Source organism: Lactuca saligna, chromosome 1, assembly GCF_052625555.1.
Source record: "Lactuca saligna cultivar CGN05327 chromosome 1, ASM5262555v1, whole genome shotgun sequence".
Taxonomy (NCBI): domain Eukaryota; kingdom Viridiplantae; phylum Streptophyta; class Magnoliopsida; order Asterales; family Asteraceae; genus Lactuca; species Lactuca saligna.
In genome coordinates, this window is record NC_136417.1 from 94,862,953 (window position 1) to 94,885,668 (window position 22,716).

Consider the following 22,716-nt stretch of genomic DNA (forward strand, 5'->3'; position numbering starts at 1 on the left):
CCTCTACCAAGGCTTAACTGTTTTGTATGCTCGTTTGATGTAAAAGTGTGTAATTTCCCAAGTGTAACTATCATTTAACAAAATATAGTTTGTACATTAAAGTTTAAGTGAGGTTATCACCAAATGTAATGGGTAAATTATTGTAGTACTGTAGTTTTGTTTTATAGGAACTACTGAAGTACTAACTACCTTAAACTGGGTTTATATTAAGGTATCATGTGATAAATTGTACCATAATATCGACTGGTAACATCGACAACGTATAGTCGAAAAATAAGGTATGACGTTTGGCACCCGCAGACCTGTCGGTCCCACTATAGCTAGCAGCGAGGTGTAGGATAATCAATCCAGTATAGATCTATACGCAAACTCACGCTCTCCCTCCAAGAGACTCTGGCTACAACTCGGGTCATGACAATTAAGACATGCTCCCATACAGTGGATCATAATTGTTAACGTATTCGTGTATATGCAATATAATGTTACTTGTTCTAGTATCATTGTATATGTTCTCTTAGTAATAAGTATTGACTCCTGAATGAACTGACTCTTTGATCTAGAAATTGTAGTAGTATGATCCTGTGTTACCCCGATGGTAACTTACTAATGATGTGCTGATAAGTATGAATATGGAAGTACTTTTATGTCAATACATGTATATATGATATATAACTAATATTGAAACGACCCTCGGATGGTCACCCGAAACCCCACCAGACCACATCTCAGTGCGCGAAAAGGAAATAGGGCGGATGGTCTTCCTAAGCCCTTTAAACATTACTTATATATCTATACATATATGGGCATGCAATTTATAAGTAGTAAAACAAAGTTTAAATAAAAGCATTTGATAAGTAAAAGAGTTTGTGAAACATTTTGAAGTAAAACAGTTTGAATAGTGATAACAATCATTGGTTTTCTAGTTATTAATCACATCTGATTAATGCAATCACATGTGATCGAAGCAATAACTATAAGTGTTTAACTTGTATCCCCCCCCCACCCCCCCCCCCATAAAGTATTTAAAACATTTAAAAGCATTTCAAAGGTTGAATAAAGGGGTATGAACTCACTTGGGAGTTTGAAGATAGCGAGATCGAAAACCGGGCAGAGTTTCATCTCGGGAAACGGATTTTTCTCGGGATTCTGTGGAATCTCGGGAGTAAAATCAACTCTCGGGACTTGAGCAAAAAGACCAGAGCTTCGGGTTTGAACGGGCACGGAAATCGAGGCAAGATCGTGAGAGAAAGAGAGAAAATGAACAAATTTTTCGGAAAGGATCGCATCCCTTTTATAGGGGTGCTGAACCGCCTCCGAACGCAGGGCGTACGGGCGTACGCAGTGCGTACCCGTACGTCATCGCTTACGTATTTTGGATGGGGCGGGTCGGATGGGACGGCGGGTCGGGTAGCTTCGCATAGGGCGACGTGGACGATCCAAGGCCGTGCCCTCGAGTACGCGGCGCGTACCTCGGCCCTAGGCTGACTCCTCTTCGGATAATACCGAATTTTTAATAAAAATTATATATAAATTATTTATCAAACTTCAAAAATTCATATCTCCTTCATACGAACGCCGTTTTCGACGTTCTTTATATCCCTGCGAAGGTGAGACTACGATCTACAACTTTCGTTTAGATTCCGTTGGCAAATTCCGAAATCATTTTTATTATTTATTTATTAAAATGACGTGATTAAGGAATTTCTTTAAAAATTCATAACTTCTTTATCTGACGTCGGTTTTTGCCAGACTTTTTATCGTTGAAATACCATTGTCGAGACCTTCGATTCTCGTTTAGGTCATTCCGGCCAAATGTCGCTCGATCTCCGTTTCGAGTTTTTAGTTGTCTGCTGTTAAGCTGAACTTGGAAAAATCATAACTTCAATATACGAAGTCGGATTTGGGCGTTCTTTTTACGTACGATCATGGTTTAATGATATTTAAACATAGAAGCATTTAAATAGAAACTTTTTGGACATTTTATTATCAAAGTTAATTTATTAACTCAAAAATGTTTACAATACTTGACCTATTAGGCCATTACAAAGAGTTGAAATATCGGGTTGTCACATATTGTACAGCTACTACCACCACCATAGCATCTGATCTGATTTGCTTCCATTGCAATTAGAAGGGACATAAAAAGTCTCAGTGTCTGAGTTTAGCAGAAGCAGGGAAGGTGGTAGCACTTGCCCCTGCAACATTGAGGATTACGGACGGTCGTCAAGGCTGGAGTGAGATGCTAGTGGCGAAGAGTAGAGCTTTTCAGATGATGGCAGAGGAGGCGCGAGCAACTCCTAACGTGGTGATGGGGTCGTTCTTAGTGAACGAAATTTCATCTACATTATTGTTCGACTCGGGGGCTACCCAATCATTTGTCTCACTTGCGCTTAGCAAGAGGTTTAGTGGAGCACTGGGGGAGCTAGATTGTCCACTTGAGATTGAGATAGCGGACGACATGACCGTTAGGGTCGCGAGAGTACATATGGGGTGTTCGCTGTAGTTATTTGATGAGCAGTTTTCAGTGGACTTGGTTCCTATTCCCCTATGAGGGAATAAGGTTATAGTGGGTATAGATTGGCTGAGCCCTAATGGGGCAGTGATTGATTGTGAGCTGCAGTTAGTGAGGTTCGCACTCCCAGTGGGGGAGAGTTAGTGATTCATGGAGAGAGGCCACAACGCGGACCAGTCCTTTGTTCAGCAACGAGGGCGAGACGCTACATTCAGCATGGTTGCGCAGGGTACATCGCCTATGTTATAGATGCCCGGGAAAAGGGTAAGGAAACAGTGGATGACGTACCAGTAATGCGGGAGTATCCGGACGTATTCCCGGTGGACTTATCTGTGATACCTCCGGAAAGACACGTTGAGTTTCGAATTGACCTGGTTCGTGCTGGGGCTCCGATAGCCAAGGCACCGTATCGGTTGGCTCTTCCAAAGATGCAGGAGTTGTCTACACAGTTGCAGGAGCTGCTAGACAAGGATTTCATCAGGCCGAGTAGTTCACCATGGGGAGCCCCGATCCTATTCGTAAGGAAGAAGGTGTTGGATTAGTGTCTAAGGCTGTAACTATTTTTTGGTAAGTACTTGACCCGATTGTGCATGGTCCTTTTGGGTTGCCTTCACCATAGCAACTTGATAGGGTGATTTAGAGAGAAGAGATATTATTATTAATGTATTATAGGAATAATATGTTAAAAGAATAATAATATTATTTGATTAATATAAGCCATAAATTAATTAGGAATTAATTTGGTGACTTAAAGAGATTAATTGAATAAAGGGGTAAAAATTGTCAAATGTGTGAAAGTTGTATTTTGAGCTGATAACCCTTATTGATATGGATTGGATGATTTTAGGGATGTGGATCACCTAGAAATCGTCCAAGGCCTTATCTAGGAAAGGATTTGGATTGCTTTGAGGCTAAGTTATCCAATTAGGGTTTTAAGGTGAAACCCTAGGAGCTCACAGTATAAATAGACCCATAAGGTTGAGGAAATCGGCCACTCTGGTTATTGGTGAAACCCTAGAGCCGATTTCCCTCTTCCTCATCTCTCTCAAATCATCTTCTTGCTAGTTGGTGTTTGTAAGCCATTAGAGGAATGACATTTGTGACTCTAAGCTCCAAGAAGAAGAAGGTTTCAAGCAAGTAACTCAAGGTATTATTCTAGATCTATTTTCATATGATTTTGATTGTTAGTTTACATTAGATCTAGCCATGAAAGTCTTGGATATGTTGCATGTTCAATTAGTGAAACCTAGATCCAAGCTATAGGGTTGTATGTGCACATAGGGAAAGTTCTTATGTCTAAAACCCATCAGTGGTATCAGAGCTATGATTGGTTTCAATTGAATGTGATGCTTAACTATTTTGCTTGCTGGAAATCGTTTTTCTTCACCTCTGTTCGACCTAACTCAACGAGTCAGTATTTGGACTCGGCGAGTTGGCCCTACTCGGCAAGTCCGAGCGTCAATCAGATGATAATTTGGGATTTTATTGCTGTTTTGTCTTGGGTTGATACCTAAATCATTTTATTATGTAAAAATTCGAACTTTAACTAAATTTAATGATTATCCTTGACATAAATATAGACAATTTCAAATCTTTTAAATATTGATTATTTATATGATAAATATTTGCCTATTTAAGATTATTTGGTAATTATCTAATGACTAAAATTTAATTAGGTCAAATATAGATAATTATGAAATTAATTGTTTAATTTGAATTATTTGTTATTTGATCCCTATTGTTTTGAAAAGTTCAATTTCTATCCCGAAGTTTTTGAAATCTGAATTTTGTGATTAATAGTTTAATTTAGAAGAATTTAAATTTCAACCCCTAGAGTTTTATAAGTTTAAAATTCAACCCTATACTATTATATTATTAAAGGCTTAATATATATATATATATAAGTAAAATTAAAATGCTAGTCTTACCGTTAGTAGGCCTCATTCACGAAGTCGGTCTATAAGGTTGCTACCTATAAAATGGCGCTTAATAGGTGTACACTCACACCCACCACTTGCTTGACTGGTGGAGGGTCGTTAGTCGAACGGGTAGGATAGGGCAACTCTCTCCTCATTAATAAGTATAATGAACCTATAAAGTAACTAAACTATTTTATAAAATTCCCAATCTTAGTTACTTTAGGAAAGTGAATTGATGCAATCCCATGAAATTGCACTTTGCACCCTTGCTAAGAAGTTAGTGGAGCGTGTGTGGTTTACCGGCACACTAATTGGTTCTAAGCAAAGGTGGCAAAGGGTGATTCATTATTTATCATAGTATGATGGAGCGTGTGTGGTTTATCGACACATCGAATAGATGATTGTAACAATGAAGGCACCATGTAGATTTGCATGGTAATTCACACCCACTTTGTGATCCTCGGTATCCCAGTCACAAACTAGAAGGGCATATCGAGATTTAAACATGTCATTGAAAAGTTCAATGAATCTCAAAATCTAGGAATTCTCAATAAAACTTAAGGTTATGTTTTCAAGGTAAAGAATTAGTGAATCGTCATTCACTTACCTCCAAATGATTTGTGTGTTGGATTACGACATCCCTTTTCTAATATGTAAATAATGTTGTTGAGTCCTAGCCCTAATTTTTCATTTTGGGTTTTTAATTAGGGATCCAAATTCTAATCAAACTTTGTCCTTTCTATTTGTAGATGTCGAACGCAAACAACGCTGCTGCTAACTCATTTACATTAATGAGTCTTTGCCAAAAGGTGATCTTCGACGGTACGAACTTTAGTGAATGGATAAGATACATTCGCACCATTGCACGCTATGAGGACAAAGAGTATATCCTCGACGAAAAGCTCGAGAAGGTTAAACCGGAAATAGCTACTCCCGAAGAGATGGTTGTCTTGGAGACACACGAACGTGATGCAACGAAGATCCATTGCATCATGATAGCCACTATGAACCAAGAATTCCAAAAGTCCTATGAGGACACGTATCCCTATGAAATGCATCAAGACTTGATGGAGAGGTACCACCAAAGCGCGAGGCAAGAGCGCTACGAGATCATCACTAACATGATCACCGCTAAGATGGGAAATGGAGAATCGTTGACAGTGCACTTGAAAAAGATGCAACGATATGTTGATCGTCTTCGCAAGTTAAATGTTAACTTTGGGGAAGATTTGGCCATCGACATTGTTCTTCATTCCTTGCCTTCATGCTACAACCAATTTAGGATGATCTACCATATAAACAAGGAAGAGGTTACCCTAAGCAAACTCCAAGGACTCCTAAGGACTGCTGAGAGCAACCTAAAAGACAAGTCTGTTGCACCAACTCCCACACCAATCGATGCTCCTGTTTTGGCTATAGGGCAGGGAGAGGAAAAGAAGAGGAAGGCTCCGACAAAAAGCCACCGCAAGGGAAAGTCCCAACATGGTTCCTCTTCTAGTGGGACCAAAGTTGATCCTGCTAAGCCCAACCCTAACCCGAAGGAGGCAGAGTGCCATCATTACCACAAAATAGGGCATTGGAAGAGAAGCTACCCAGAATATCTGCAAGCCATCAAGGATGGAAAGATCAAGCCATCTTTTGTAGGTATATACACAATTAAATCTAATAATTCATCTCATACTATTTATAGGGTTCTTGATACAGGATGTGGTTACCACATTTGTTCTGATTTGCAGGGACTAAGAAGAGATAAAGATGTGGAACGAGGAAGAATAAATCTAATCATGGGAAACAGAAGAGCGTCGCTTATCACCAAGATTGGAGTATATTCTTTAGCGCTTAGTAATGGATTAGGTTTAGATTTAAACAATTGTTGCTACTCACCAGATATGGCAAGAAACATCATTTCATTTCATGGTTTGTTTAGACAAGGATTTAGATATTCGTTTAATAATATGAATGGTTCTATTTATGCTTATCTAAATGGTGTTTTATACTTTGAAGCAATGCCTGTGTAATGGAATTTATGAAACTGTTATGGTTGTAGATAACCTAGGAAATTATGTGTTGTGTATAGATTCTTCCAATAGTATGGATAAAGCATCTTTGTGGCATTGTCGTCTTGGACATGTCAACAAGAAACGCATAGCCCAACTCCAAAAGGATGGAGTGTTGGAGTCATTCGACCTTAAGGAAGATGACACGTGTGAATCTTGTTTACTTGGAAAGATGACCAAGTCACCCTTCACTATCACTTGTGAGAGCGGTGAGGGTTTATTGGATCTCATACATACCAATGTATGTAGGCCCTTTAGATCCACCACAAAGGATGGAAACCGCTTCTACGTGACTTTCACCGATGATTATAGTAGATATGGGTATATTTACTTAATCAAGCACAAGTCTGAAACGTTTGAGAAATTCAAAGAGTTCAAGAATGAAGTGGAGAATCAGTTGGGCAGGAAAATCAAGATGCTTCGATCCGATCGAGGAGGAGAGTACCTAAGTCTTGAATTCCACGACTATCTCAAGGAATGTGGAATAGTTTCACAATTGACGCCACCTAGGACACCGCAGTTGAATGGTGTGGCAGAAAGGCGCAATCGAACTTTGTTAGACATGGTTTGTTCTATGATGAGTCGTGCTTCACTACCTATCTCATTTTGGGGGTATGCCTTAGAAACTGCCACCCATATCCTTAACTGAGTCCCTACTAAGAAGGTTGCCAAAACACCTCACGAGATGTGGACAGGGAAGGCTCCCTCGTTGGCACATATCAAGGTTTGGGGTTGCGAGGCTTTCGTAAGACGAGATACTCACGACAAGCTCGAACCTCGTAGTGAGCGATGTATTTTCACTGGCTACCCGCAGAAATCCTTTAGATATCTCTTCTACAGACTGAGTGAAAATGTTATCTTCGTTGCGAGGAGAGGGGTTTTCCGAGAGAGAGAACTCATAAGCCAAGGAGACAGTGGGAGGCAAATCGATCTTGAAGAAATTCAAGAGTTGGTGATGAAGGAACCTCTACCGCTGGCACTCAACCCGAGGAGGAAACTCCGATTGAACCTATTGACCAATCCTTACCTCTTAGACGTTCCGAAAGAGTTAGATTTCAACCCTAGTTGTATGGTTTTCATATCACTGCCGAAGGGTACACATATATTAGTGATAGTACACTAATAAATCTAGATGAACCTAGTTGCTATAAGGAAGCCATGGCAGACCCAGAGTCTGTAAAATGGAAAGAGGCGATGGATAGCGAGATTCAGTCCATGTATGACAACCAAGTTTGGAATTTGGTTGCAATGTGCCCAAACGTAAGACGGTTGGGTGCAAATGGATCTTCAAGAAGAAGACCGACATGGATGGGAATTTGCACACGTACAAGGCGCGATTGGTTGCGAAGGGCTTTACTCAGACTCCCGGAGTTGACTATGATGAGACCTTCTCACCAGTTGCGAAGATAAAATCTATTAGGGTGATGCTAGCTATTGTCGCATTTCATGATTATGAGATATGGAAAATGGATGTCAAGACCGCTTTCCTTAATGGGAAGTTGGCTGAGGATGTTTACATGGCTCAGCCAGAGGGTTTTGTCGATCCGAAGCATCCCAATAAAGTGTGCAAGCTTCAGAAGTCCATTTATGGACTTAAGCAAGCGTCTCGTAGATGGAATCTTTGCTTTGATGAGAAAGTCAAAGAGTTTGGACTTGTACGAAATGAAGATGAATCATCTGTATATGTCAAAGCCAGTGGGAGCATAGTTAGCTTTCTCGTTTTGTATGTCGATGACATACTGCTCATAGGAAACGACATTCCGACTCTGTAGGAAGTAAAGTCCTGGCTCGGGAAGTGCTTCGCTATGAAGGACCTCAGACAGGCTTCCTATATATTGGGAATAAGGATAGTGAGAGAAAGAAGTAAGAGACTAATAGGACTTAGTCAGAATACTTACTTAGATAAGGTACTAAAACGTTTTAGTATGGAAAACTCGATGAAAGGAGAACTACAGATACAAAGTAATACCAAATTAAGTAAGACTCAAAGTCCGAGTACCGAAGATGAGATAGCTGAGATGAGCCAAGTACCTTACGCTTCCGCAGTTGGCTCAATCATGTATGTTATGACTTGTACTCGTCCTGATGTGGCCTTTGCTTTGAGCATGGTCAGTAGATATCAAGGGAATCCTGGTATAGCGCATTGGATTGCGATCAAGAACATCCTTAAGTACCTTCGGAGGACCAAGGAATGGTTTCTAGTTCTCGGAGGGAGTGATGACTTGAAGGTGCGAGGGTATAGTGATGCTAGTTAGCAAACCGACAGGGACAACTACCGTTCGCATTCGGGATGGGTCTTTACCACTAATAGAGGAGCAATAACTTGGAAAAGTTCCAAACAGGAAACTGTAGTTGATTCAACATACGAATCAGAGTACATTGCAGCGAGCGAAGCGTCAAAGGAGGTGATATGGTTGAAGAACTTCATTGGTGATCTTGGAGTTTTGCCTGCCATAAAGGGGCCCATGGAAATTTTCTGTGATAATGAAAGAGCGGTTGCATTGACCAAGGAAGCGAGGGATCATGGTAGATCTCGGCATATCGACATAAAATATCACTTTATTAGGCATCGAGTAGAAGAAGGACACCTCGTAGTTAAGAGGATATCATCACAAGATAACCCAGCAGATCCGCTTACGAAGGGACTGAGCATGGTTAAGCACTTGCAGCATGCTAGGAGTATTGGGCTGAAGGATGATATTAGTTTAGAGTAGATAGTATTAGAAACATGAAATAGATAAATGTAATTGACATTTGATGATTAAATAAAAGAGTATTGTTTATAAGTAAAGTTACCGTCTTATGTTAATTGTTTAGCTATTGTTTTACTTTGCATGTTTTGACTTCCAGAATAATCGAGTTTATTAGGAATAATCGAATTATTCAAACTGTCCACAATCGTTCATATGTTGGAAGTAGGTATGAATAAAGATTGTCATGAATTAGTGTGTAGATTGTCTAAATGGTATTAGACGTAGCAAAGGTTTGTTGCAACATTCATGAGTGCTTATGAACAAGTTTTGAGCATTGGAAGACGATAATATCATATGGTCTTAAAACCTAGATATATGGTTTATTATTTACTAATTGGTTGTACATTGATAATGCAAAACCGCATCAGTAAATTGATGTCATAAAACGCATTGTTGTCTATAGTTGGTTAATCGATAAGTAAATGCATATAAGTCGAAGTTTATCTGTTACTTTTATTCTAAGATGGTAAAAGTGATATCACAGCCGCTCGCTAATTTGATTTGACTTATGTGTCGGGCGCGGTCAGGACTGAATTGATGTGTTCAATTGAGTTCTATGTCGAATAAATCTGAGATCGATAAAATAGTTGATGGACGACAAGTATAATAATCGTCTGCACGATATCAAAATAGAGGACTGTACGATCCCTTATCTAAAGGACAGGCTACTGATAAGATCAGAGTTGACAGCGTCTTTGAGAGCTACGATTGCTAATCGGATTGTGTTTGTGTTTATAGTTACTAGACTTATCCAAGTGGGAGACTGTTGGATTAGTGTCTAAGGCTGTAACAATTTTTGGTAAGTACTTGACCCAGTTGTGCATGGTCCTTTTGGGTTGCCTTCACCATAGCAACTTGATAGGGTGATTTAGAGAGAAGAGATATTATTATTATTAATGTATTATAGGAATAAAATGTTAAAAGAATAATAATATTATTTGATTAATATAAGCCATAAATTAATTAGGAATTAATTTGGTGACTTAAAGAGATTTTTTTAATAAAGGGGTATAAACTGTCAAATGTGTGAGAGTTGTATTTTGAGCTGATAACCCTTATTGATATGGGTTGGACAATTTTAGGGATATGGATCACCTAGAAATCGTCCAAGGCCTTATCTAGGAAAGGATTTGGATTCCTTTGAGGCTAAGTTATCCAGTTAGGGTTTTAAGGTGAAACCCTAGGAGCTCACAGTATTTATAGACCCATAGGGTTGAGGAAATCGGCCACTCTGGTGATTGGAGAAACCCTAGAGCCGATTTCCCTCTTCCTCATCTCTCTCAAATCATCTTCTTGCTAGTTGGTGTTTGTAAGCCATTAGAGGAGTGACATTTGTGACTCTAAGCTCCAAGAAGAAGAAGGTTTCAAGCAAGTAACTCAAGGTATTATTCTAGATCTGTTTTCATATGATTTTAAATGTTAGTTTACATTAGATCTAGCCATGAAAGTATTGGATATGTTGCATGTTCAATTAGTGAAACCTAGATCCAAGCTATAGGGTTATATGTGCACATAGGGAAAGTTCTTATGTCTAAAACCCATCAGAAGGATGGGTCGCATCGTATGTGCATAGATTACTGGGAGCTAAATAAGGTAATAGTGAAGAACCGTTACCCACTACCGAGGATAGATGACTTGTTTGACCAGCTTCAGGGAGCATCTTGGTTCTCCAAGATTGATCTATCAGGATACCACCATATGCGGGTCAGGGAGGAGGATGTGCAAAAGACCGCTTTTAGGACCCGCTATGGTCATTATGAGTTTGTGGTGATGCCGTTCGGGCTCACCAACGCACCAACCACGTTCATGGATCTCATGAACTACGTATACAGACTGATATTGTATCGGTCTATGATAGTATTCATTAATGACATGTTGGTTTATTACAAGACTCGGGAGTAGCACTAGGAGCACCTAAGAGAGGTGTTAGAGACGCTGAGGAGGGAGAGACTTTTCATGAAGTTCTCTATGTGCGAGTTCTGGTTGCGCGAGGTGCAGTTCCTTGGACACCTCGTCAACCAGAAGGGTATACTAGTAGATCCGACCAAGATAGAGGTCGTGATGCAATTGTTGGTCTCGAGGTCTCCATCTGAGGTTCGGAGCTTCCTAGGATTAACAGGGTACTACAGGAGATTCATCCAGGATTTCTCCAAGATAGTAGTTCCACTCACCCGACTGACCAAGAAGTCGGTGGTGTTTTGTTGGGGGCCTGAGCAGTAGGCAGCATTTGAGACCCTCAGATAGAGATTATGTGAGGTGTCGATTCTTACCCTGCCAAAGGGAGTAGAGGATTTTGTAGTCTACTGTGACGCTTCGATCACAGGTATGGGAGCGGTTTTGATGCAGCGATGCGATGTGATAGCTTACACCTCTAGACAGTTGAAGCCTCACGAGGCTAACTGTAACAACGCAAATTTTCAAACAAAATTTTCATTTAAAATAAAGTGATTTTATTCAACTAATTATAATTATTCCAAGTTTTATATCAAAATACAATCATAAAACCCCCAAGATCTCAAATAACAACAGTGTGTACGCATCACGCCGGCGCCTTCCCACGGTCCTCGCTAGTACCTGAAACACATACATAACCACTTGTAAGCATAAATGCTTAGTGAGTTCCCCAGTATACGACTTACACATATACGCCTTTCCAGGCCCTGACCTTCCGGTCTACAACACAACGCCTTCCGGCCCGTACATAATCGCCTTCCAGCCCATAACATATTGCCTTCCGGCCCATAACATATTGCCTTCCGGCCCATAAACATACACAGCACATAGTACACTTATCCTAACACATATAGCACATATATCATATATCATACCTGACCTTACTGTCACATAACATATTGCCTTCCGGCCCATATAAACATACATAGCACGCATAGCAATTACCTTTCCATTTATAGCACGTATAACACATATCATATCCGACCTTCCGGTCACACAGTCAAACCCTTCCGGGTACAGTATAGTGAGAAGACTCACCTCGTGGGTAATGAAAACTAGCAACTCTTGAAATCACTCGCACTCGATCCGCCGAGCTGCAGACTCCCTATAATATCATATACCCCTTATTAATACTTTTATCTTTCAAGACAACTGACCCTAAGAAATTACATGTAGGTCGACTCTGGTCAACGGTCAACGGTCAACTTGACCGGACTCGGCGAGTGCTAAGGCGACTCGGCGAGTCTAGACGTCCTCACCAATTCTTGATGTCCCTTTCTACTCGTCGAGTATCTCTCTTGGCTCGACGAGATCCTCGTGGAAGAATCGCGGGGCCACCCCGACTCCACTCGCCGAGTCTGAAGAACAGCTCGACGAGTCCCAGTTATTCTTCAAGCTACTCGCCGAGTCTGTTCATTGGACTCGGCGAGTCCATGCCATGCAGTCGATCAAACTGCTTCCTGAGATCAGTATTGTCCCGAAATGCACAGGCATGGGACCTTCTGGACCTCTAAAGGTCCTAATACAGGGTTATAGTCGTTTGGGTAACAAGGGTAACAATCAATCTAATCACCAAAAGGGTTCCATAAACCCTAAATCCATGCACACATCAACATAGCAGAAATGATCCGAAATATTACCTGAATAATGCACTCTCTGTGTCCCCAATCCTCAGAACCCGATTCCCTTGTTGTTCCTTTAGCCAAAACTCTTCTCCTCCTTGCACAACAACTTCTTCAAGGTCACCAATGGCCTTCAATCTTACTCTAGATGCCCACAACCGATTAGGGTTCTTCTCAGTCGACTAAAGACGGACAATGACGGCCTATAAGTGCATTATATACGTTCCAAAACCAAACGGCTAAGGTTTTCGCTGAACAGCGCAGACTCGCCGAGTCCATATCTGGACTCGTCGAGTCCAGTCGCGAACCCGCGACCAAGTCTGTGGTCCTACTCGGCGAGTCTGGCTCCAACTCGCCGAGTCCCCTCCTAAAACACCCCAAAACAATATTATAACAATACCTGAAATTCCGGGCTGTTACACTAACTACCCGACATATGATGTAGAGCTGGGGGAAGTGGTGTTTGATCTCAAGATTTGGAGAAATTACCTCTATGGGGTCCGTTGTACCATTTACACAGATCACAAGAGTTTGAGGTACCTCATGGATCAGCCGAATCTGAACATAAGGCAGCACCGATGGTTAGACGTGGTAAAAGATTATGACTGTGAGATCCTTTATCATTCGGGCAAGGCCAACGTAGTGGCTGATGCCTTGAGCCGTAAGATGGTAGCAGCCCCGATCAGGGATATATGTCTGAGGATGACAGTGATTACTCAATTGTTGGAGGATCTTAGAGAGGCTTGGGTTGAGGGCCTGAAGGAGGATAGGCAGAAGTGTGATAGGATTGTGGGCCGAGTAGCTTCCTTTGACTATGACAATCGAGGATTGTTGACCCTTCATTGGAGAGTTTGGGTACCGTATTGGGGTAAAGTACGGAAGGTGTTGATGGACAAGGCTCACAAGTCTCAGTTCTCCATCCACCTAGGGGCGACGAAGATGTACAGAGATCTTCGACCCGATTATTGGTGACCATGCATGAAGCGGGACGTAGCTTGGTATGTGGAAAGGTGCCTGACCTGCAGGAAGGTCAAGGCGGAACACCAAAGACCCCACGGAAAGATGCAGCCGTTAGACATTCCCATGTGGAAATGGGAGGACATCACTATGGATTTCATCACTAAGCTTCCCAGGACCGCATGTGGAGTTGATTCGATTTGGGTCATAGTGGATCGGCTGACCAAGAGCGTGCATTTTATACCGATTCAGGAGAGTATATCGGCCGAAAGGCTAGCCGATATATATGTGTGCGAGGTAGTGGCACGACATGGAGTGCCCATATCAGTAGTATCAGACCGAGACGTCCGGTTCACTTCCAGATTTTGGAAGCGGTTTCATGACGAGATGGGGACTCGTCTTCACTTTAGCACCGCTTTACACCCACAGACGGATGGGCAAAACGAGAGGACAATTTAGACTCTCGAGGACATGCTTCGGGCATATGTTCTGTTGGGATACATATCTTCCATTAGCGGAATTTTCGTATAACAACAGTTATCACGCCAGTATTGACCACCCTCCATTCGAGATACTTTACGGGAGGAAGTGTAGGACCCCGATTTGTTGGGGCGAGGTCGGTCAGAGGGTCATCGGGAGCACTAAGGTGATGATCAAGACCACAGAGTTGATCCGACAGGTCCGTAGCAGACTGCAGACTGTGCCAAGTTGGTAGAAGAGTTACGCCGACATGAGGCGTTCAGACCTAGAATTTCAGGTGGGCGATATGGCCCTCCTGAAAGTGTCACCTTGGAAGGGTGTCATCAGGTTCCGGAAGAGGGGCAACCTAGGCCCCAGGTTCATTGGTCCCTTTAGGGTTTTGGCCCGTGTGGGTCGGGTTGCTTATCGAGAGACCAGTTGCGATCTTGGATTGGAAGACAAAGACCTTGAGGAATAAGCTGGTTCAATTAGTGAAGGTGTAGTGGAAGCACCAGAAGGGTTCAAAGTGGACGTGGGAGACTGGTGAGGAGATGAAGGAACACTATCCGGAGCTATTTTTGGGATCGGTAGCAGCAGACTTCGAGGAAGAAGTCTAAGATAAGTGGGGGAGATTTGTAACGTCCCAATTTCTGGTATGTAATTTAAATATAGTCTTTCCCGTCCTAAAGAGGTACTCGACGAGTTAGTGGCCCGACTCGTCGAGTAGAGATGTGATTTTCTCGCGTTTTTAACAACGACTCGACGAGTCCATATTCCGGACTCGACGAGTCCGCTGGTCTGAATGAAACCCTAAATTCCAGGGTTTGTATCCTATTTAAACATCCTTATAGCCTCCCATTCTAGCCTCCAGCACCTCTAGAGCATTTCCCCTGTAAACCCTAGCCCCTATTGTTGAGCTTGAGTGTGTTTGTGGTAGCATGGAAGCTTTGGAAGAAAAGGAAGGAAAGAAGATCAAGTGAAGAGAAAGGAGGTTCAGATTGTAGTCTCCAGTTGCTGCATATCTTGGTAATAAAGTAAACACCTTGCTTATTATTCAATTAAACCATCTTTTATGCTTGTTTATGCTTCTCTTGGAATGTTGGTTTGAGTCAAACTCGAATTTGAACTCTCCTTTGGATGGAAACCATAGATCTGGACGTTATTGGGCTCTAGGAGCTCAATGTAGCCACCTTTATGCAAACATAGCCTTGTTCCAAACCCTAAGTGCTCATTATTGGAGGATTTTGGTGTTTAAGCCCCATTCTCTTGTGCATGCACGTAAAGTTGGACACTTTACGTGTAAAACCAGCCCTAGAAGCTCAGATCTATGATTTGGAAACACTGAAATTGACTAGAATAGACTGTATAGTATTAGCATACATGACACTCGATGAGTCGTCCTTAGGACTCGGCGATTCGGTTCATGCTCAAGAACAGACTCGACGAGTTGTTCATACAACTCGACGAGTCACAGACTGAGCGTGCTCATATGATGAAGGAGAACTAGACGAGTTGTTCATACAACTCGGTGAGTCGGGGGAAATTAGACTCGATGATAGTATCGAAGAAGAAGTCGTCGAGTATTTTCCAAACTCGACGAGTAGAAGCGGGTAAAGGATTAGAATGGATGATAAGGACTCAGCGAGTTGGCGGCCCAACTCGGCGAGTCCGATCAACTGAAAGTTGACTTTGACCTGAAAGTGGACTTTGACTTGGATGTTGACTTTGACCAGGGGTAAAATAATCATTTTACCCTGAGAATAGTTATCAATATTTGATTTAGTGTTTATGGGATTTGTAGCGGGGGAGTTTCGGAGCAGCAATGAGGCAGTTTTAGATTTAGCATCTCAGCAGCCAGCATCACGAGGTGAGTTTTCCTTCCAGTAGGAACGGGTCTACGGCCACAGTGCCGGCCTGTTTAGTCAGCGGTAGTTCCAGACTTCGATCCGATGCAGTAGTTCAGTGTGCTTTATGTCTTTATGGTTCAAGCATGTCTTTGTGTTATGTGTTCCAGACTTCGGCCCGATGCAGTTTGCAGTATATGTGTTTATGCTAGTAGTTATGTGTAACATCCTGAAAGTTATGTAAATCTCTTTAATCCTTCTTCTTTTCCAAGTTGTCAAATTAGCCCAAAATAGAAAATTGTAACAAGTGAGTACGTTGGACGTACTGAAGAGTGTGTTGCACGTACCCATGGGCGTGACTTTGATGTTGACTCAACCCAATACACAGGGCGTACCAAAGTGTATGCCGGGCGTACTAGGCCCAGATTCAAAACCCTAAATGAAGCATGCGCACTATAAAAGGAACATTATGACCTCCATCCCCGACACCATGTCTAGAGAGTGAAACCCTAAAAGACCCAACCCTCGTTTTAAGAGCTTGTGTGTGTGTTTGAGCTTGATAAAGTGTTCTTGTGAGATTGTGAAGAGAAGAAGGGCTATTTTAGAAGCTAGAGTTGGAGTGCAAGCCTTGGATCTCAGCTTTACAGAGGTTGGAGCTTCATTTGGAGGTAAAAAGCTTAAAGCTTTCTTAACCTTTTTGGATTTGAGCATTATGGACCATTTTGAGGGTTTTTGTCCCAAAGGTGGAAACTTTATGAGTAAATGGTCTCCATAAGCCTTGATCTGCCCCATTTCTGTATAAAATGTGTTGTAGATCCATAAAAATCCAATCTTGATCGTTAATATTGAGTCATGCATGAGATAAGGACTTAATGAGGAGAGAGGATAAGAGTTTGGAGTGATTGGTGACCTTTACAGCCATGCAAAGGCTTAAAGGCTTCGACTTTATGGGTTAAGAGGCATTAGAAGGACTAGATCTGGAATATGAGCTTGTATCTTAACTGATTCAGACCAAAAACATTAAGAGCATGAAACTGAGACTTACGTTGGGCGTAAATATCAGAACGCGCCGTGTAGGGGTTAAGATCCCGATTCTGGATAGCCGGGGTACGTCCCGCGTACTGCCCTCTGTTGACTTTCGTTGACTTTTAGGGTTTGGTCAACAATTGGACATTTAGACCATTGGAGGGGTAAAATGGTCTTTTCCCCTTCTGAGAGACTATAGGAAGGGATTAGTCTAGCCGTTGAGAACTGTTGTTAATTAAAGGTAAATTACTTTATGTTATTAAGCGGAGGCTAAATCAGTATTTCGAGTTCGAGATTTCCCGAGGTGAGTCTTCCTACTATACATTACCAAGAGTGGTATATATATGTGCAAACCGGAGGGTCTTACATGTTATGTGCTTGCTTGAGATTATGTGCTTTGTGATTTATGTATGCTATGTGATATTAGACTGGAACCAGAGGGTCCAATAACTTACGAGGCCAGAGGGTACTCAACCAGATCGGATCGGAGGGTCCAACGATTTAGACCGGACCAGAGGGTCCAACGAACTACGGGATTGGAGGGTCCCACTGGGACACATTGACCGGAGGGTCTTACCAAGTTATAGCCTCGAGTGGCTTATGTGTTGTATGTGGTATTCTGGGGAACTCACTAAGCATTTATGCTTACCGTGTTATGTGACATGTGTTTCAGGTACCAGCGAGGATCGCGGAAAGGTGTTGGCATGATCTGTACACACTGATAGAGTTTTATGTATTATGTATTTGAGATTCTAGGATATGTTTCTACTGAGATAATGTTTGACACATTTGAGTTTTGAGATTACTTTATGAGATATGTTATATTTTAAAAATGAAAAATTGTTTTGAAAATTCACAACGTTACATTGTGATTATGCTATGCTATGTTCAGTCAGTTTTTGGACTTCGGTCCGATGCAGTTTTCGGACTTCGGTCCGATGCAGAGGGCAAGGCCCTGGTTAGTTCCGGATTTCGGTCCGATGTAGTTTTCGGTCTGATGCAGTGGGCAAGGCCCAATATGTGTTTATATGTTATTGTATGGTATGTGGTAGATTGGGGGAGCTCACTAATCTTTGTGCTTACAGTTCTAGCTTTTGGTTTCAGGTACTTCCACAAGTAAAGGGAAGAGCTCAGGTTGATGGCATGACACACACCACAATTACAGTTTTATCCTGGGAGATTATTCAGATGTTTCGATATGATATTAACTTCAGTTTTTGATTTTGATACATTTTTATGGCATTTTGAAACATATGATGCATGGTCTTATTATATAGCGTTCGATGTTGTGGGTTTTAATAATGTTAAAACAAAAAATTTTGGGTTGTATTTTTAGGATGTTTCAATAATACAACATAAATGATAGATTTATTTTTTAAAACAAATAAAATACTAATCATTTTATCTGGTTCAACCTTTTGTGTTAGATCCTTTTAAAGCAAGTCCAAAATTATACCATATAACATAAATCCTCTAATCATGTATCTTGATATCCTTCAAAATATTATAAAAATGACATAAAATATAGAAGATAAAAAGAAAAACACACCTAAATATTCAAATATGTTTTTCAAAAAACTTGTATATGAACAAATTACACGAATGGTCCTTAAGATTTTGCTTTTTTCCTTAAAGTAGTCCTTACAAAACTTATTTCCCTCAGACGGTACCTGCAGAGCAAACCTTGCACACAAAAGGTCTCTATGACTACCTTTGTTAACATAATTGTTAAGTATGTGTGAAAAGACCAAATTGCCCTTTGTGTTCATTTATTTTTAATATTTTATTAATTTGAAATTAAAATCTCTCTCTCTCTCTCTCTCTCTCTCTCTCTCTCTCTCTCTCATTAAAGCACCTCCCAATTCATCTTCTCCAGCATGTCTCTCCCCCCACCTTACACCGTCCTCGCTGACATGCCACCTTCATCTTCTCATCTCTCTTGAAATCTCATGAATGGGAAGATCGTTATATTCAGAAAGAAGCTCATGGTTTTTGATTTGCAACAAAAAAAAACTTTAAACCTGGATCAAATGGATCCTTTTAAACCCTTTTAAACCCCAGCCCTAACAAAATCGCCAATGGAGACACCACCTTCCACCACCACTAATCCCTTCCCAGGCGCTAGACCAAAACAAAGCAAGAAGTCGAAGTGCCACCTCCTCTAATGGGTTCAGATATGATGAGATTGGATTTCTTGTTCTTTCTGTCAAAGAAGCTGCCAACGAACCACGAGTTGCCACCGCCGCTTCTAATCTCTCACCCGGTTGTTAAAAAAACCCCCACGAACCTCCTTTCCTTCGCTACTGTTACTGCTCATTCCCTTCCATGGGGTTAAGCAGCCTCGAACATTTTGCTCCCCTATTAGATGAAGACGGAGACTTGTTCCCTTGGTTCTTAACTGGCGATGTGCTTGTTGATCTAATTCGTATCCGGTGACCTTCATCAGCAGCCAGTGTTTTCGATTTCAAAGATATGCCTTCATCAACATTGATCATGGCCTCTTTTAACTTTTAGGGTTTCAGAAGCATTGTTTATCCGGTGGAATATCAAGTGGAAGGGGAATGACATAGAGAAAGGCATACGATGGGTGGGGACATGGGTGGTTATTTGAAGATGAAGTTTTTGGGTTTGATTTTAGTTATTAGGTTTCAGCCATATATATCTTTGCTTTAGGTGTTTGTCAATTTTGTATTAGTTTTACGCCCAACCACATTATAGAACTCTTCACCTGAAAAAATGGTGGAGATGGTGTGAAGATTGTGAATTAAGTGGTGTGAAAATAACGATGTCTAATGTTTTTGACTTTTTGTTTATAGAGAGAGAGAGAGAGAGAGAGAGAGAGAGGATCATCTGTGTGCATACAACAAAGGGTATTTTTGTCATTTAACAAAACTTAACCGAATCTGTTAACAAAGTTAGTCACAGAGACTTTTTGTGTGCAATGTTTGCTCAGTAGATACCATCTAAGAAAAAAAAATGTTTTGTAGGGGAAAAAAGCAAAACCTTAAAGGACCCGTGTAATTTGTTCTAAAAATGCTCTAAAAAACCTAGTCCATAACATATCGATTAATGTGTTGCGGGTCGAAATCTGGGGCCCCGTTTGGCTGAAGAATTGCTTCTATTGAACCACAGTACCACACCCATTGTGAAATTTGTGCAATAACGAAGTGCACGTGTATGTGCACTACTTCCATGTTTATGTTCTGTGATCTTTGTATGCTTCGCTGCTTACACACGAAGATTTGCGTACTATAATATTCGCGAGAGACAGATGTCGAACCTCATGGTACGTGGTTAACCCTAATTATATGTTTGGATCATAGTTGACCCAGTTCGTTTTCCTCTCATTTTAATACTCATTTCTTGTGGTCTTCCATTTTTCAGTCCTTCCCTCTTTTTCCTCCGTCGATCTCGATTCAGAAGATTCAATTCATAATCCTACACCTTCACAACGAATCTTCTGATTCAATTCAAGAATCGGAGCATCTCTCGAATCATTTCACTGGTAATCTTAACTCATAAAGGTTTTCAATTTCAAGATTTTCGTGTTCTTGTATAACCCATATCGGGAAACCACCATATGCGACGTGAAAGGCTGAAACTGAAACCACTGATTTCTTGAATTAAAGCGGTTTTCCGGCGAACCCACCATGGATAAAGAACCACTTCTTCCGACAAACACGTCAACGCCGAAAACGCCAACCCTTCTTTGCGCTCTCCCTGAAGATAACGAAATCTCAATCCCTTTATCTTTAACTCCTTCAGAACTCAAGGATATACTCATCTTCGGTTCCCCAAAAGAACCATCTTCCACCATTGTTGACGCCTTAGTTTCGACCTTGAGCAACCCTCCCCAGAGATCGTTTTCTTCCGATTTCAATTCAATTTCCGATCAACAACCAATTTCGACACCTCAATCATGGTTAATCGATCCAAATTACTCATTCGGGAAAACCAATCTCCACCGCTCCAAAACCGCTCCAGCCATGGCTGCCATCAACGACCTCGAACCCCCATCAGAATCCAAACCTCCACAATCGTCTTCATCATCCATCGTTCGTCAAGCAGTTCTACTCTTAATCCTCTACTTATCCCTCGGCGTAATCATCTACTGGTACAACAGAGACCATTTCGTCGCTTCAGAAACCCATGTCGTCGTCGACGCTCTTTACTTCTGCATAGTTACAATGTGCACAATAGGATACGGCGACATAACTCCAAACAACCTCGTCACTAAACTCTTCTCAATCCTGTTTGTGTTAATCGGATTTGGGTTCATCGATATTTTACTTAGCGGAATGGTAAGCTACGTTCTTGATTTACAAGAGAATCATCTACTCCAATCTTTAAAAAACGGAAACGATCAAGATCATCAATCTTATATAATCGATGTGAAAAAGGGTCGCATGAGGATTCGGATGAAAGTAGGGTTAGCTTTAGGGGTTGTGATTCTTTGTATCGGTGTTGGTGTTGTTGTGTTGCATTACGTGGAGCGATTGGATTGGCTGGATTCGTTTTATTTGTCAGTTATGTCGGTTACTACAGTTGGGTATGGTGATAGAGCATTTAGAACAATGGCGGGAAGGATTTTTGCATCGATTTGGTTGCTTGTGTCAACTCTTGCAGTAGCTAGAGCTTTTCTTTATTTGGCTGAAGCTAGGGTTGATAAGAGGCATAGGAAAATGGCGAAATGGGTTCTTGATCAAGGTTTGACTGTTTCTCAGTTTCTTGCAGCTGATATTGATAATAATGGCTATGTGAGGTAAGTTGTTTTTCTTTAATGTGGTTATTTTCGTTGGATTTGATGATGTTTTGTTGTTAGTTTTGTAGTATGAAACTATGAATCATGGTATGTGGTATTTAGGGTTTGTTATGAGTCGGATAATTGATATAAATGTGTTAGAAGGAATGGAATCGAGAAAATTGGGATCGGGTGGTTGGTAAAGTCGAATGAATTTCAATATAAAGAATTAAATAATTTTTTTGTAATGTAAGTGTATATAATTTTCCTTTTTTCGAAAAGTTAAATTGATACATAACAAGGACATTTTGGTCTTTTGATAAAAAAGGAGAATTGAATTGAATTGAATTGAATTTCTCCCATCCTCTTCGAATGGTGAAATTCAATGCTTGTACCGCTGACATCAGTCTTAGTCCAAGTCCAATTCATATCAAACGCAGTACAGTCTGTTAGATCTGTGCTTGCGAGATTTTAATTTTAGATGTGTTGATTGTTTCAGCAAGTCGGAGTTTGTGATATACAAGCTAAAAGAAATGGGAAAAGTCTCGGAGAAAGACATATTACAAATATGCAAAATATTTGATCGACTCGATGCTGGAAATTGTGGGAAGATTATGCTAGCTGACCTTTTGTACACTCACCATAATTGAAAAAGTTGAAAATTGGAACAAGATTCCAATGAGTGGAGGCATGTAAAAAAGAAAAAGGTGGCCCTACTCGATGGATGCAAGATAAGACTTGTTTATTATAGCATCCTACTTTCATTTATTTGTTTTATGTTGTTTCGTTTGTAGATTTTGTAGTGTATCTAGACATTAAAAGACATTAAGATAAGAATAGGGCTAAATGGCAAGAAATAGCAATGTTCTTTCA

General features: G+C 41.0%; 1 protein-coding gene across 1 annotated transcript; it reads left to right on the plus strand.

Moving 5' to 3' along the window:
- Window positions 1–20,250: 20,250 nt before the first annotated feature.
- LOC145041732 (two-pore potassium channel 3-like) lies at window positions 20,251–22,716 on the plus strand. Its single transcript, XM_078989897.1, has 3 exons — window positions 20,251–20,388; window positions 20,487–21,864; window positions 22,343–22,716. The coding sequence occupies exons 2-3, from the start codon at window positions 20,753–20,755 to the stop codon at window positions 22,491–22,493; spliced, it is 1,263 nt and encodes a 420-aa protein (XP_078846023.1). The 5' UTR covers window positions 20,251–20,388; window positions 20,487–20,752; the 3' UTR covers window positions 22,494–22,716.

Excerpts from the sequence above, each read along its gene's own strand:
- LOC145041732 (XM_078989897.1), top strand. The coding sequence starts at position 20,753 with ATGGATAAAGAACCACTTCTTCCGACAAACACGTCAACGCCGAAAACG. Across the intron at positions 21,865-22,342 it reads GATAATAATGGCTATGTGAG|CAAGTCGGAGTTTGTGATAT; the intron begins GTAAGTTGTTTT and ends TGATTGTTTCAG.